This window comes from Pan troglodytes, chromosome 8 (assembly GCF_028858775.2).
Source record: "Pan troglodytes isolate AG18354 chromosome 8, NHGRI_mPanTro3-v2.0_pri, whole genome shotgun sequence".
Lineage (NCBI taxonomy): Eukaryota > Metazoa > Chordata > Mammalia > Primates > Hominidae > Pan > Pan troglodytes.
The window spans coordinates 131,604,969-131,620,747 of NC_072406.2; the positions used below are offsets into that span (position 1 = coordinate 131,604,969).

A 15,779-nucleotide genomic window follows, 5' to 3' on the forward strand; every position below is an offset into this window, starting at 1 on the left:
GTGTTGCATGAAATGTCATGGGTTGTGGTCAAAACCAGGACCAACCCACGCACAAGAAATAATAACCCTTTGATGACACTCACACACAAGCTTCCCAAGTCTTTAGAGGCTGTCAGTGATTCATTTTCTGTTTCCAGCACTGAACTTGCTCTCGAGAAATATTTAACCCAAAAGGCGACTGGCAGGCCATACCCCCAGTAGCCTGGGTTTGCCGGATCAAGTCATGTTTGAGTTAATTTACCAAGTGACCTGTGGACATGCGTCCACTCACCAGAGAGGCAGAGCACTTACAAGGTAAAAGGTAGTGATACGTTTCACCTTGTGGCCTTACATGAGGTTTAATTAAGCTACAAAATGCTCGACGTGTCCAGTGTTGAAGGAATCTCTGTTTTGTGAACTAAAACTTCCAAGTTATTATTATTCGTTTTTTATGTTAGCTTAGCCATCATGCAAAATTTACCGGTGAAGCAGTTAATAAAACACACATTCCATTGAAGGGTTTTGTACATTTCAGTCCTTACAAATAACAAAGCAATGATAAACCCGGCACGGTCCTGAGAGGAAATTTCTTTGCTTCTTAAAGCTGCCAGTCCCGGCTTTTTGGGGGCTCATGTGTTATAAATTCTGGAAGCTCTTTTAGCTGCAGTTTGAGCATCAGGCGAATCTTCTTCCTCTTCCTCGGTTCGCTTGTGTTTTAAAAACAAGTCAGACTTTAAGAAGCGGCTGTAGCTGTCGTACTTCATGAGATTAAAGATCTAAGGAGGAAAAGAAAAAAGAGTCTGAAGGCTGAGGCTAATCCAGGCCATAAATCATCCCATCAGATATGTATTAATACCTACCATGTGCCAAAGAATACTAATACGTGCAAAGAACACACTAAGAAAGCTCAAATAAGTCATCTGCTAGACAAGGCAGACTTCCTGGAGATTTTTGGTCATTATGCAATAATCTCAATGGAATATGTAGACAGTCACATGAACAAATATGCCTTTATTTTCCACAGAAATATAGATTCACACAGCACTGATTCAGACCCTTGTACCAAGAAGTCCTTCAAGACTCTCCATTTTATTTGCCTAGATAAGACAAGGATGTATTTCTCCAAGAGCTTGAGACAGCCGAATAGAAACCATTTCTGTAGAGACAGTGGTGTTAAAAAGATCACTGACATATCATATGATGCCAGCATTGTTAAGACTCCCAGTAAGTCTGGCATCCGAGATCTCAAACAGACCTATTATTGTACCAAGAGTCAAAATGAGGCGTGCTCACTGCAGGGCAAGGCAGCAAAACTATAATCTTAGCAAGGGAACAGGTCCCAAATAAAGAATAGAGCAGCCAGCTGCAGAATGCCAACATCTGTGCCATCAGACAGGCTGGGGAGCACATCCCTAGAATGAAACAACTCTAAGGTATGTCAGGTGAGCGAAGAGGACACCTGACAGAGCTCAAGTGCCCCAGATTAGACGGCTGCCCCCGCCGGCATGGCAGGGGCATGTCCCCAGGCACAGTAGCTTCCTCTGGCCGCCACTGAACCTCTTTTCTGGGCCACAGCCTTGTGACCAGCATTCATTCTCCCCCACTGCTACCCAATCCTGTGCCATCTGCCCTCCTCCCTTGCCCCAGGAAAGGGGCTGAGAAAGAGAAGCACAAAGCCTTTTCCAGCTGTCAAGGGCTATGATCTCTTTCCCACCCCTCATTTCTCTCTCTCTCAGACCTTTCCACTTAACTCGCAGTACACTCTGCAACTAAAAATCCACACGGTTCACCCTGGTACATGGAACAACCAAGTGGAAAGTTCCAGAGATGTCTAGAATGTCACTGACTGCCAGGCGGGGTTGTCAAGTGGATGGTAAAACCCTGACATCTTTTAAGGCTGCCGTCTCCCAACACACATACACTATTTTGTAAATTAAACATCTGAGGGTGCTGGGGGCGGTGGCTCACACCTGTAATCCCAGCACTTTGGGAGGTGGAGGCAGGTGGATCACTTGAGGTCAGGAGTTCAAGACCAGCCTGGCCAATATGGTGAAACCCCGTCTCTACTAAAAATACAAAAATTAGCCGAGCGTGGTGGCACACACCTGTAGTCCCAGCTGTTCGGGAGGCTGAGGCCAAAGAATCACTTGAACCCAGGAGGCAGAGGCTGCAGTGAGCTGAGATCACACCACTGCACTCCAGCCTGGGCAACAGAGTGAGACTCTGTCTCAAAAAAAAGGAAATAAAATAAAAATAAAAAATAAAACAAACATCTGAGGGACTCAAAGGACTCAGAACATCTGCTTGGAGGATGGGAGGTGCTTCAGGAGGGAACTGGAACCCTCAAATTTTACACCTTCATCTTCCCAAGATGGCTTCAACCACAGCAGAACTGCCTGAGTCACTGTGCTATAAACAGAGTCCACAACCCAGAGAAAGACCTGGGACTTTAGGTTTTCTTTAAACTGTTAAACTAGCGCCTGCCCATCCCCTGGTGCCCTTCTAGTCTTGCCCGAGTCCTCCAGCTGCTCAGCAAGACCCTGTCTCCTTAAGCCCCTGTCCTGTGCCACACTAGAGCAGTCATCTATCTTGCAGCCATCCTGTAATTCCAGGTGTGATTGTAATTTGCTGAGGTTTACAGAAAAAAAAAAAACTTTTTTTTAATCCCAGAAAATACAAAAATCATAGCCAGGGCTGAGGTGGGGGATGAGAAACACCATTACTCCTTCATGGCCTCCCACCGACGTGCTAAGCAAGCGTCACCATCTGCCTTATTCAGCCCTTCCAGGCACAAGAGTCCCCAAGGGGAAACTTTTAGAGGCTCACCTAGTTGAAAGTCTGCAATGAATGCTCAAATGTGACTAATGAAACCAGTTGCACGAAGGTCCCACCTGGCACCCAGCCTCAGTCCTGTACCCACTCCCACCCCAGGTCCACGCAGATGGGACCCACCACTCTGAGCAGGATGCGGTGCGACCCAAGCGTCTCGTGTGAAGTCTGCATGTGGGAGAGGAACATCCTGTTTGCCTGTAGTGGCTCTGAGGCTCAGACTTCAAAGTAGAGAAGAGAAAAGGCCGGTGCTGGGGGCACCCAGGGCAGAGGAGGAGGGGGAGGGAAGGAGGCTGCTTCGGCTGGGAGGAAGCTCAGGGGCTGCACCGGGCTGGCAGGAGTCGACCCCGAGATCCCGAGATCCCAAGGCTGCCAGCAAGCCTGAGGGGAGGGGGCTGCGAACTATTTATTAAGAGCATAAGGGCCACTCCCTACTGGGGCAGGTGTGAAATGCCCCACGAGTGCAGACGTCCCTCAGGCAGAGGCTTCCTCCTCTGAGAGCCCTTGCCCATCTCCCGTGCTGCTGCAGTGACTGGGAGGCAGCGGTGGCTGTCGGACCCAGACAGGCTGGAGAAAGGAGAGGATGTCGCCCCCAAAGTCCTCGTGCGCCTGGGCTGTGGGAAGCCTGATTGCTCTACATGGGGTGCACGGGCAGACTTCTGACTGCCACCGGCCAACGACCCCCTGGGCCTGGCTCAGGAGCACACAGCAACAGGGTGCTCCTGGGACGGGGCTCAGCAAAGGTGACTTACAGGATGGAGAATGCAACTAAGGCCGGGTGCAGTGGCTCATGCCTGAAACTCCAGCACTTTGGGAGGCTGAGGCGGGCGGATAGCAAAATCCTGTCTCTACTAAAAATATAAAAATTAGCAGGGCTTGGTGGCACCCACCTGTAGTCCCAGCTACTAAGGAGGCTGAGGTGGGAGGATCACCTAAGCCCGCGGAGGTTGAGGCTGCAGTGAGCTAAGATCACGCCACTGCACTCCATCCTGGGTGACAGAGCCAGACCCTGTCTCGAAAAAAAAAAAAAAAGAGAATGCACCTAAAACTTTCTTCCAAGAAAGCGGCCAGAGATCGTGTGCCCAGCTACTGGCCAGAGCCTCATCTATCACAGGGAAAAGAGCTGTGACTGGGGCCCAGTAAATGTTTACCAGTGGCTGAACAGAAATCGTGCGCTGTGCAGCAGCAGAGGCTGGGGAAATGAACCCGGCTAGTACCAACGCGGCCGCAGTGCCCTCCAGCCCTGCGCTGGGCAGCGTATGGGCATTCTTTCATTCAGTTCTCCCTCCAGCGCTCTGAAGACCCTGATTTGACAGAGGAAGAAATGAGGGGCTTAGGGGTTCCTCACAGTTCTGGAGGCTAGAAGTCCAAGTCAAGGTGCCATCAGGGTTGGTTTCTCCTGAGGTCGCTGTCCTTGGCTCGTAGACCACACCTTCTCCCTGCGTCTTCACAGGGTCTCCCCGGTGCACGTGTGTCCTTACCTCCTCTTCTCACAAGGACACTAGTCAGATTGGGTTAGAGCTCACCTCAATGTCCTCGTTTAATGTTAATTACCCCTTTAAAGCCCTATCTCCAAATAAAGTCACATTCTGGGGATTAGGACTTCAACATATGGATTAGGGAGGGGAGCACAGTTCAGCCCATAACAGTGAGCAAAAGAGAAGGGCGGAAGGCCAGCCCTGGCAGGCTCCGGAGCCCCCACTCCCAACCATGATGCCATCTGCCACTCGCATGGCAGGACAATACAAACGAGGGCTGCAAAGAGAGTAACATGGAAAACTGCCCGTGAATGTTAAATGACTGATACTAAATTTTAAAAACACATCCTATCTAAAAACAATGATCCCAAATATGTTCTTTTTTGTTGTTGTTGTTTGTTTTTTTGAGACGGAGTCCCACTCTGTCACCCAGTCTGGAGTGCAGTGGCACGATCTTGGCTCACTGCAAACTCCGCCTCCTGGGTTCAAGCGATTCTCCTGCTTCTGCCTCCTGAGTAGCTGTGATTACAGGTGTGCGCCACCACACCCAGCTAAGTAGAGACGGGGTTTCACCACGTTGACCAGGCTGGTCTCAAACTCCTGACCTCAGGTGATCCACCCTCCTAGGCCTCCCAAAGTGCTGGGATTACAGGCGTGAGCCACCGCGCCCGGCTCCAAATACATTCTTTAAGAGTGTATCCATGTGTCTAAGTGAGAAACAATATGTCCCCAAAGGTCAGTAGTGGGGTGAATGGTGTTCCCCCAAACTTACATTCACCTCGAATCTCAGAATGGACCTCATTTGAAAAGAGGGTTGCATAAGGGTCTCAAAATAAAATCATACTGCATTTAGGGTAGGCCCTAAATCCAAGGACTGGGTGTCCTTATCAGAAGAGGAGGGGACACGCTGAGGGAAGAAGGCGTGTGAAGGCAGAGGGAGACATCGGTGATGCAGCCACGTGCCAAGGAGCGCTAAGGAGTGCCGGCAGCCACCAGCAGTCTGTAAGCTGAAGGGGCAAGTAAGCACCCCCCACACCCTCTCGCCACCACCCACCAGAGTCTTGTGGAGAACAGGGCCCTGCCAACACCTTGATGTCAGATTTTCAATCCGTTTCTGCTGAGCGAATACATTTCTGCTGTTTGAAGCCACTTGACTTGGGGTCATTGCTTATGACAGTCCAAGGAGGCTCATCCAGTTGGCTTGTTGATTTCACCTCACCCCGGCTCAAACACAGAAAATGAGATGGGCCTAGGGGTCCCAGACAGTTCCAACAAGCAGGGATCCCTGAGGGGGAGACATGACCTCACCAGGGTTGGACTGTGATGGGCACCTGAACAACACGGTCAGACTCCTTAAGGGTCCACAAGGCAGAGAAAGAAGAAAATGGAGCCATCTGGGCTAAGCAGGAGGCCGCAGGTGAGTGGAAGACACGGGAACAGAGCTGAGGCCGCCATCCGTCCAACAAACGGCTGCTGGTGAAGCGGAAAACTCAAGTTGGCGGCTGAGCTGCATTCGCATTCTGCATCTTTTTTTTTTTCTGGCCAAGACAGCTGCGGCTTAGCAAGCTTTGGGGTTTTGGCAGCCCCACATCTGCAAGCTGCACGCCTGGACTGTAAACTGTTTAGCATCGTTGCCTTGGGATCCAATCCTACAGGCTGCTGGAAGTGAGACTCGGACAAAAATGAGGAGGGAGCCTTCCTGCAGATGTGCAACTCTGCACAACCGTCCTGCAGAACAAGGTCCTTATATCACCAAGCCACCTCCTCTCCAGATCCCAGACATTGCCATGGCTGAGCAGGATTTGCCTTCCTGAAAGAAAAATATCCATGCAGTGCCCCAACTTCAGACTGTTCCAAATGTGCCGCTCCAGGAAAGGACGTCCCCCTGACGCATAGTCATCTGTGCAGAAACGAGAACCTCAACCAGCCTTGAAGGCCCCTCTGTGAATATTGCGTCACTGTCTCCATTCATTGCGTTTCAAGCCTAATAAATATTTTAACACTTCTCAGAAGACAAGTACAGAAGACCTAAACAAAACATGCATCCTCTCTTCTCTTCAAAACCCTCTGCCATGTTATTTTAATCCAGCACAGGAAGAAAAAAATCATTCCTTAAGGCAATGAAAGTTTAATTAGCGGGATATCATATTTGCTTTAAGAACTTGGTTTCATTTGTATATGAAAATCGCTGAAAGAAGGTGGAAGCACCGCCGTCTCTGAATTGCGGCTCTAGAATGCGTCCTCTCTTCACACACATGGACTACAGACGTGCTTTTGTACCCACGCGAGGAGACAGAAAGGGGGAAGAAAGGAAGCTCCTGTCCCTCCAGCCCTCAGAAGTGGCTGGGCATTGACGAGGCTGTTGGGGCAAGGCGCAAACAGGGATGTGCCTACCCCCTAAAGTAAAGACCACCTCCCTTTCAAGTGGGAGCGGGCTGCACCCAGGAGGAGGTCTGAGGGCAGCTGGCAGACAGCAGATGAGCAGACAAAGTAGCTCAAGTCAGCCCTTGCCCCAGAGCGCCAGGACGGGCCACACAGAAGGCTCTGTCGCCTTGCACGGCTCTCCAGCTTCACGACAGACCAGCCAGAGATGGACAGTGTGCCAGGGGTGGGATTGGAACTCCAGAAGGAGTCTGGACACCAGCGGGATCAGAGAGACCTCGCTTGGACGATATCCCCTCCCAAGCTCACGGGTTCACGCGTGTGGTGGTCACACGTGTGGAGCGGATTGCCCGCTTTTTTCTACTGTCCACACGATTCAAATTCCAGGCCCAAATGACATGACTCACTTTCTGCTAGGGGTGAAGGCATTTTAATTTTGCCTTTTGCCGTCAGAAGGGGAGTTGAATGCTCCTCTGAGTGCCACTCTCCCCTCCTCTTCCCCCAAATACTTTTATTTATTTATTTATTTTGAGACGGAGTCTCACTCTGTCGCCAGGCTGGAGTGCAGCGGCGCGATCTCGGCTCACCGCAACCTCCAATTCCCTGATTCAAGCAACTCTCCTGCCTCAGCCTCCCACGTAGCTGGGATTACAGGCACGTGCCACCACACCCAGCTAATTTTTGTATTTTTAGTAGAGACGGGGTTTCACCATGTTAGCCAGGCTGGTCTCAATCTCTTGACTTTGTCATCCTCCCGCCTCAGCCACCCAAAGTGCTGGGATTACAGGCGTGAGCCACCGTGCCCAGCACCAAATACCATTTTAAAGTTGCAAGAAACATCTCAAAGTATCTCGAATACTGCCCTTCCCATCCTGACCCTCGTGAGGCAGATGGCTACGGTGTACGCAGACAGCCAACCTCCCTTCTGTTTGAACAAAAAACCACACCTGCCCTTTCTAGCGGAGCATGCTGGAAAATACCCATTTCTTCCCTGCATTTGATCTTTTGGAGCAAATGTCACCTGGCACCCATAAGACTGACACATCCTAAGTCCCTGGCTCTGGCCACCACCACAGCCTCTGCCACCACCCAGGAGAGGGGACCATGGTCATGCAGGGGCACTCAGGCCAAGGTCCTGTTTGGAGAAATAATGGGGCAGGGGAGAGAATGGGCCCCCAAATGACTGCCACAGGCCGGACAGCCCCTCTCTCACCCTCTAAGGCCCTCAATAGCTGGCCCACCCCTCTTACTTACATTGAAAAAGGAAGCACTTTTCACCTCTTACGTTCTGGGAAAACTCAAAGAAACTGCATTGCTAAAAAGGGACCCCATTCATGGCTCCTTTCTCTGTCAAGGATGTGGCTGGGAGCACTAGCATCTCACTCAAGGCTTTTCCCTTTTTTTTTTTTTTTTTTTTTGAGACAGAGTCTCACTCTGTTGCCCAGGCTGGAGTGCTGTGGCATGATCTCAGCTCAGTGCAACCTCTCCCTTCCAGGTTCAATTGATTCTCCTGCCCCAGACTCCCAAGTAGCTGGGATTATAGGCACATGCAACCATGTCTGGCTAATTTTTGTATTTTTAGTAGAGACGGGGTTTCACCACGTTGGCCAGGCTGGTCTCAAACTCCTGACCTCAGGTGATCCGCCCACCTCAGCCTCCCAAACTGCTGGTTTTCCATTTTTTTTGTAAGCACCAGAGGCTGAGGACTTCTTTTTGAGTGGAGAAGGCCACCTCATCTCTGCTTTTCCAGGCTAGAGTTTAGCACCAGACACAAAGCCTCGGGAAGGCACCCTAGCAGACGCAAAATCTGCTTATGTATTTATTTATTTTGAGACAGAGTTTCGCTCTTGTCACCTAGGCTGGAGTGCAATGGCACGATCTCGGCTCACCGCAACCTCCACCTCCCGGGTTCAAGCGATTTTCCTGCCTCAGCCTCCTGAGTAGCTGAGAATACAGGCATGCACCACCATGTCCGGCTAATTTTTTTGTATTATTCGTAGAGACGAGGTTTCACCATGTTGGCCAGGCTAGTCTCGAACTCCTGAACTCAGCTGATCCACCCGCCTCGGCCTCCCAAAGTGCTGGGATTATAGGCATGAGCCACTGCGCCCGGCCCAAAATCTGCTTTTAAGTGTAGGCATGGGGACCCCTGATATTCATGGAAGAAGAATGAGCACCCCACAACCCCAAACCCATGCCCTTCTCTTCCATGGACTGAGAAAGCCATGAAGCTGCCATGTGCAATGATCTGGACCTTTCTATCTTCATCAAGCTCATGGCTGTTCCAGACCATGCTGCGCTGTATATAGAACTTAAACCAAAGGCTTCTGAGCAAGAAAGGTGTGTAAACTGGGGCTAAGAAATGTGCCAGAGGAGAATTTTGTTTTAAATCTTTCATATGGAACAACTTTAAGTCACTGAGCAGACTTCAGTGTGTTCCATTCTTCAATGTTTGAGTAGAGCCTGAAAGGACCAATAACGTCATTGATTTCCTGCTAAGAAGAGAGAAGGAGGGGCAGGACTGGGGGATCTTAACTTTTCACTTCATACCCTCCTGGACACATGAATTTTCTTTTCTTTATCTTAACAATGAGCATGTACTACTTCAATAACTTAAGATAATTTTAGGCCAGACACTGTGGCTCACACCTGTAATCACAGCAGCACTTTAGGAAGCCAAGGCTGGAGGATTGCTTGAGCCCAGGAGTTCAAGACCAGCCTGGGCAACATAGTAAGACCCCATCCCTAGAAAAATATATTTTAAAAATTAGCCAAGTGTGGTGGCACATGCCTATAGTCCCAGCTACTCAGCAGTCTAAGGTTAGAGGATGGATCAAGCCTGGGAGGTCAAGGCTACAGTGAGCCATGATGGTGCCACTGTATTCCAGCCTCGATGACAGAGGGAGACCCAGGATAAAAAAAATTACAATAGGCAGGGCGCAGTGGTTCATGCCTGTAATCCCAGCACTTTGGGAGGCTGAGGTGGGCAGATCACTTGAGGTCAGGAGTTCATAAATACCTTATTATTATAACCTCCACTTCACAAATGAGAAAAGCTAGGCACGGAGAGGGAGCAAGTCTTGTCCGCAATCTCACAGTAACTAAATTCTAAAGTGAAAGAAGGCCGGGCACAGTGGCTTATGTCTCCAATCCCAACACTTTGGGAGGTCAAGATGGGAGGATTGCTTGAGGCCAGGAGTTTGAGACCAGCCTGGGCAACATAGTGAGACCCCATCTTTACAAAAAATTAAAAAAAAAAATCTGAGCATGGTGACACTCGCCTGTAGTATCAGCTACTTGGGAGGCTGAGGTGGGAGGATTGCTTGAGCCCAGGAGGTCAAGGCTACAGTGAGCCAAGATCACACCACTGTACTCCAGCCTGGGTGACAGAGTGAGACCCTGCCTCAAAAAATATATATAAATAAAGTCAAAGAAGTTGGGGTAGGGGCAGCAGGGGGAGTCAGATCTAAGGAAATAAGGCTGTAGTTATCAGTGACTTTTTAACACCAGGGCATTGAACGCTCATAGACTGCTTGGCAGCGCAGCTCAGAGAGGTAGCAGAGTATTTGCCCAAAGCCCGATGTTACAGATGGGGACTCAGAAGCCACAGTAAGAAACAGAACCCTCCTGGGGTCAGACAGCGGCAGGGCTGGACTAGAATCCCCCACTTCTGCCTCTGGTGCTCAGGGCCAAGCTCATGCATGCACTGTGATAACAGTGATGAATCTGGCATCTCCATATCCAGGGAGTGATGGGCAGGGGGAGAGGGGGAAGGGGGGAGAGGGGAGGGGCAGAGCTCAGGCCACTCCCACTCACCATACAAATGGTGAGCCACAGTCAGGAGGTCAGGGTTTCACGGCTGACTTTCTAATAACGGAGCTGGCTCTGCACCAAGCCATCCGCCTTCTCTTGCCCAACTGGTATGGGACGGGCACAGCCCTGAACTAGGGACCTGAGCCAAGGGGCTCAGGCTTTAAGAGGTCCAAGCCTTACCAGCCCAACCAGCACATTCTATAAACAGCCACTGTTCACATCCCTGCAATTAAACTGTCTACCACAGCCTCGGGGCCTGACCCAGCCAGTCCCTCCCAACTGAACTTTCACCACCCCCTCATTTGCTACATTCCTACAACACTGACCCCCTAACGCACCTGCTGCCCCTGCCTCGGGGCCTTTGTGCTCGCCTCTCCTTGGAAGGTCCCGGCTCCCAGGTCCTCTCATCCAGATCCCGCTTGCCATTCAGATCCCAGTCACCTCTCCAGGGAGCCCTCCTTGAGCACAGACACTACCAGGCCCCTTCCAGTCCCTCTCAGCTCATCCCCTGTTGCATTTCCTTCTTAGCATTGATCTTTCTCTGCCCTCCTTGTGGGGGCGGATGCGGATTTCCCTGTTGTACACACAGTTCCTAGCACAGTCCTTGGTACAGAGTAGGGCCTCAGTTCATAATTGCAGCATAAAGGAATGAATAAAACAACAAATCCACAAACCAGCAGACCAACCAGGACTGAATCAAATCTCCTAGGAATAGATATTTTTGTTTATTTGTTTTTTGAGATGGAGTCTCGCTCTGTTGCCCAGGCTAGAGTTGAGTGGTGCGATCTCGGCTCACTGCAACCTCTGCCTCCTGGGTTCACGCCATTCTCCTGCCTCAGCCTCCCGAGTAGCTGGGACTACAGGCGCCCACCACCACACTTGGCTAATTTTTTGTATTTTTAGTAGAGACGGAGTTTCACCGTGTTAGCTAGGATGGTCTCGATCTCCTGACCTTGTGATCTGCCCGCCTCGGCCTCCCAAAGTGCTGGGATTACAGGTGTGAGCCACCACGCCTGGCCGTAATACATGTTTTTAAAGAAGAAAAGACACTGTAAGGAACTGCAATTCCCTGAAGAAACCACCTCTTTGTAAGGTAACCCCCTTCCTTCCTGCTTCCTCCAGCTTAAATTTGTCCAACGGCAGCCTTTGACTCTAGGCTAACGTACTAGGGAAATGCCCACAGCACCACCTTTCGCCTCTCCTGGCTTTGCCTCCAAAGGGCTGGGCACACCAAGCTTGCAGAACTGAATTAAATCAGAGAACCATCTCACCACTTACATGAATTTCCCAGGTAGCAAAGCTTTAAGCCCCTCAAACTTCTCTTAAGATGGCTTTGGCTGGACACAGTAGTAGCTCACACCTGTAATCTCAGTACTTTGGGAGGCCGAGGTGGGTGGATCACTTGAGGCCAGGAGTTTGAGACCAAACTGGACAACATGGAGAAATGCCATCTCTACTAAAAATACAAAAATTAGCCTAGCCTGGTGACATACGCCTGTAATCCCAGCTACTCAGGAGGCTGAGGTAGGAGAATCGCTTGAATCCAGGAGGCGGAGGCTGCAGTGAGCAGAGATGGCACCATTGTACTCCAGCCTGGGTGACAGAACGGGACTGTCTCCAAAAAAAACGTTTTTGATGAAGTGCTCATTAAAATGAATAATGCACTCTTCACATAATACGCCGACCTCAATTTCACTTCTACTTGATGGTTTGGGGTCACCAGGCTCACTTATCATGTCACTGTCCCACAGCACAGGGATGCCCATGGTGTGGCATGTGGCAATGGAGGTCCCCACGCCCAGGCTCAGGCCTCGGTGCTGTGCTCGTGCTCAGTGTCATTTCTGTGTCCTCCCTAGCTGTCAGTGATCACCTCTTGCTGCTCATCACTCCATAGTCTCTACCACAACTTCAAATCTGCTATGAACGGAAAAACCTGTTAGAACTGTGTGCAAACCAAGAATAAACAGGACCTGACTGAAAACTCTTGAAGCTCTCCTTTAAACAGGGTGCATGGGAGTTGGCTCATCTAGCCTGGGGCTCAGGGAAGACTTTCCCGTCCTTCTAGGTTCCAGCGGTGCCCTACAAAGTCAGAGCTGCCCTACTAGAAGCTCAGAGAGCAGCGGAGCCGCACGTGGTGATGAGGGGCTCAGTTCCGGGGCGGCGGTGCTGAACACACGAAAGCGGCTGCTCTGCGGCTCCACCATGAAGCCCAGCAGTGCTCAGCAAAGCCAAAGCCACGGGAGAGGCTTTTGAAAGTTCCGTGAAATCTTGTGGCTCCAAACATGTTCCCCTCAGCTTCAATCTCCTTCACTTAGGAAAACAGAGCTCTCGAGGGAGGCTTTGCAAGAAAAAAACCGGGGCTAATGCTGAGCACGCATTTTGACAGTTACAGCAAGGCCCCGGAGAGGCAGAGTTTTCAAAGCAAAACGGGAACACAGGGGCCCTTCACATGGAGACTCACTGTGAAATCGGCTCTGATTCCAAATACCTTGTTTTCACCCAATTATGCCTTAGGAAGAAAGTTCGTGGATCTTTCTCTCTATGCAATTAAAAAAAAAAAATTTTTTTTTTTTTTGAGGTGGAGTCTCACTCTGTCGCTCAGGCTGGAGTGCAGTGGCACTATCTCGGCTCAGTGCAGCCTCAGCCTCCCGGGCTCAAGCAGTTCTCCTGCCTCAGCCTCCCGAGTAACTGGGATTATAGGCGCCCACCACCACGCCTGGCTAATTTTTGTATTTTTAGCAGAGATGGGGTTTCGCTATCTTGGCCAGGCTGCTCTGGAACTCCTGACCTCAGGTGATCCACACGCCTTGGCCTCCCAAAGTGCTGGGTTTACAGGCGTGAGCGACTGAGCCCAGCCTTCCAATAATAGATGTTTAACAACAGAGTATAACAGTACTTGCTTTACATTCAGCAGTTTGGACTGCACATCTGTTTGGTGTGCATAAACACATACATTATTATTACACTTATTAGGCCACATCTGTTAGGGGCATGTGCATATGTGTATTTATAGAAAAAAAGATGGAAAGTCTACAGATCAAATACTATTTGGTGGTTATCTCCAAGTGTGCAATTATGCAATAAAGAAATGATTTCTTCTTTATATTTTTGTTTCCCAAGTTTCTTTTGCTGAGCATGTGTGATGCTTACAGTTGGATAAAAACTATTTTAAAAAATTTTTCTGAGGCTGGGCCTGGTGGCTCTTGCCCGTAATCCCAACACTTTGGGAGTCCAAGGCTGGAGAATCGCCTGAGCTCAGGAGTTCAAGAATAGCCTGGGCAACATAGCGAAAGTTCATCTCTACAAAAAAAATACAAAAATTAGCTGGGCATGGTGGTGCACACCTGTAGTCTCAGCTACTTGGGAGGTTGAGGTGGGAGGATCACTTGAGCCCGGGAGGCCAAGGCTGCACTGAGCCGGGTTCATGCCACTGTGCTCCAACCAGGGCAGCAGAGGGACATCCTGTCTCAAAAATAAAATAAAATAAATAAATAAAATTCTTTGTCATTAAAAAAGAAAAAAAAAACAATCAGCCTCTGTCCCCTGTGTTTCTTCCTTTCTGTGCTGGCTAAGCCTCCCACTGAATGAGTCTAAGGGGCACGCCTACTCATAAGGTCCAGCTCCGTTCTGAGCTGTTGGGCAGGCGGGCTGGATCTCTCAGAGCCTGCAGTGCTACCGCATGGAGTCAGAACTCTCCCATTCCTCATCTTACCTTGGCTCCCGCAGTCCTGGGAAGTGGGATGACCTGCATTCACAAAGCCTTTCCAATCCCTCTGCTCCAGGGGCCTCACCGAGCTTTGAGAAACAGCAAGAGGCTGCCCAGGAGCCTGGCAGAGCAACACAGGCCATGAGGGTCATGGGGGGAGCATGGTCTTTGAAGGCAGATGGACGAGAGGGAATCTGGCTTCCAGCACTTTTGCTCCCTGCATGACTTAATGCTAAAAAAAACACTTAATCTCTCTGAACCTTGCTTTTCTCATCAGCAAAATGGGAATAATAACACTCATTGGAGATAAAATGAGACAATACACACCAAGTGTGACATCAGGCTCAAACGGGCGGTCCTAAATGGTAGTTAGGGCCAGGCGTGGTGGCTCACGCCTGTAATCCCAGCACTTTGGGAGGCCGAGGCAGGCGGATCACTTGAGGCCAGGAGTTCGGGACCAGCCTGGTCAACATGGTAAAACCCCATCTCTACTAAAAATACAAAAAATTAGCCGGGCATGGTGGTGTAGGCCTGTAATCCCAGCTGGTAGGGAGGCTGAGGCAGGAGAATCGCTTTAACTCAGGAGGCAGAGGTGGCAGTGAGCCGAGATCGAGCCACTGCACTCCAGCCTGGGCAACAGAGTGAGACTTCGTTTCAAAGAAAAAAAACCTGAAAAGGCCAGGTGCAGTGGCTCACGCCTGTAATCACAGTACTTTGGGAGGCCAAGGCGGGTGGATCACTTGAGGTCAGGAGTTCGAGACTAGCCTAGTCAACATGGTGAAACCCTGTCTCTACTAAAAATACAAAAATTAACTGTGTGTGGTGGTGGGCGCCTGTAATTCCAGCTACTCAGGAGGCTGAGGCATGAGAATCGCTTGAACCTGGGAGGCGGAGGTTGCAGTGAACCAAGATCAAGCCACTGCACTCCATCCTGGGAGACAGAGTAAGACTCGGTATTAAAAAAAAAAAAAAAAAAGAACAAAAACACAAAACCAAAAACGAAATGGTAGTTAGTGTTGTCATTACTGAGAATACCTAGAGCACAGAGGTCAGTGCAGGTTCGCAACCCTGGCTGCACTTTCAAGTGCCCTAGGGCGCTCTGACAAGATTCTGAGGTCCAGGGTGGGGTCGATATCCTCATATGGCTACAGTCACAAAAACTGCCTTTTCACCATACATTCCACTCCCTTTCCCAGCGCAAATCAATGCCCATGCGTCCTTCCGACTGGCTCAAATTCACCACTTCCAGGAGGCCCTCCGCAAGTCTCCTTCAATAGCCAAATGTGAATCAGAATTCACATAGAATATGCTGCCCGATGCTAACCTTTTCATTATGCCTCAGGGGCTACATGATGAACTATTAATAGCTTACAGCATTAGGCCACCAGAAGTATGTGGAGGTGTCTGGATATTTGCACAGAAACAGCCTGCCACTTTGAGTTCTCCTGCTTGCTTTCTGGAGTTTTCCGTCTATTCTTACCTTCAGCAATTATAGGTTGCTTTCTCAGTACAGGCTCCTCAAATAGCTCCAGCCTCCCCTCTAATCTGGACTGAGAAGGCAGATAAACTGGTCTAAACTGTGTGTAGACCAA

General features: G+C 50.0%; 1 protein-coding gene across 5 annotated transcripts in view; it reads right to left on the reverse strand.

Annotated features, from left to right (window-relative positions):
* Nucleotides 1-404: 404 nt before the first annotated feature.
* The window catches only part of RGS10 (regulator of G protein signaling 10), a 43,212-nt gene continuing 27,837 nt past the window's right edge, over nt 405-15,779 (reverse strand). For 3 of the 5 annotated variants that reach the window (XM_016919484.4, XM_016919482.4, XM_016919481.4), the window contains one exon: nt 405-755. In XM_016919484.4, coding sequence (XP_016774973.1) covers nt 609-755 — 147 coding nt within the window. In that variant the 3' untranslated portion in view covers nt 405-608. The remainder of the gene's footprint in view (nt 756-15,779) is intronic. The other 2 variants (XM_016919485.4, XM_003951771.6) reach the window with 1 other exon arrangement.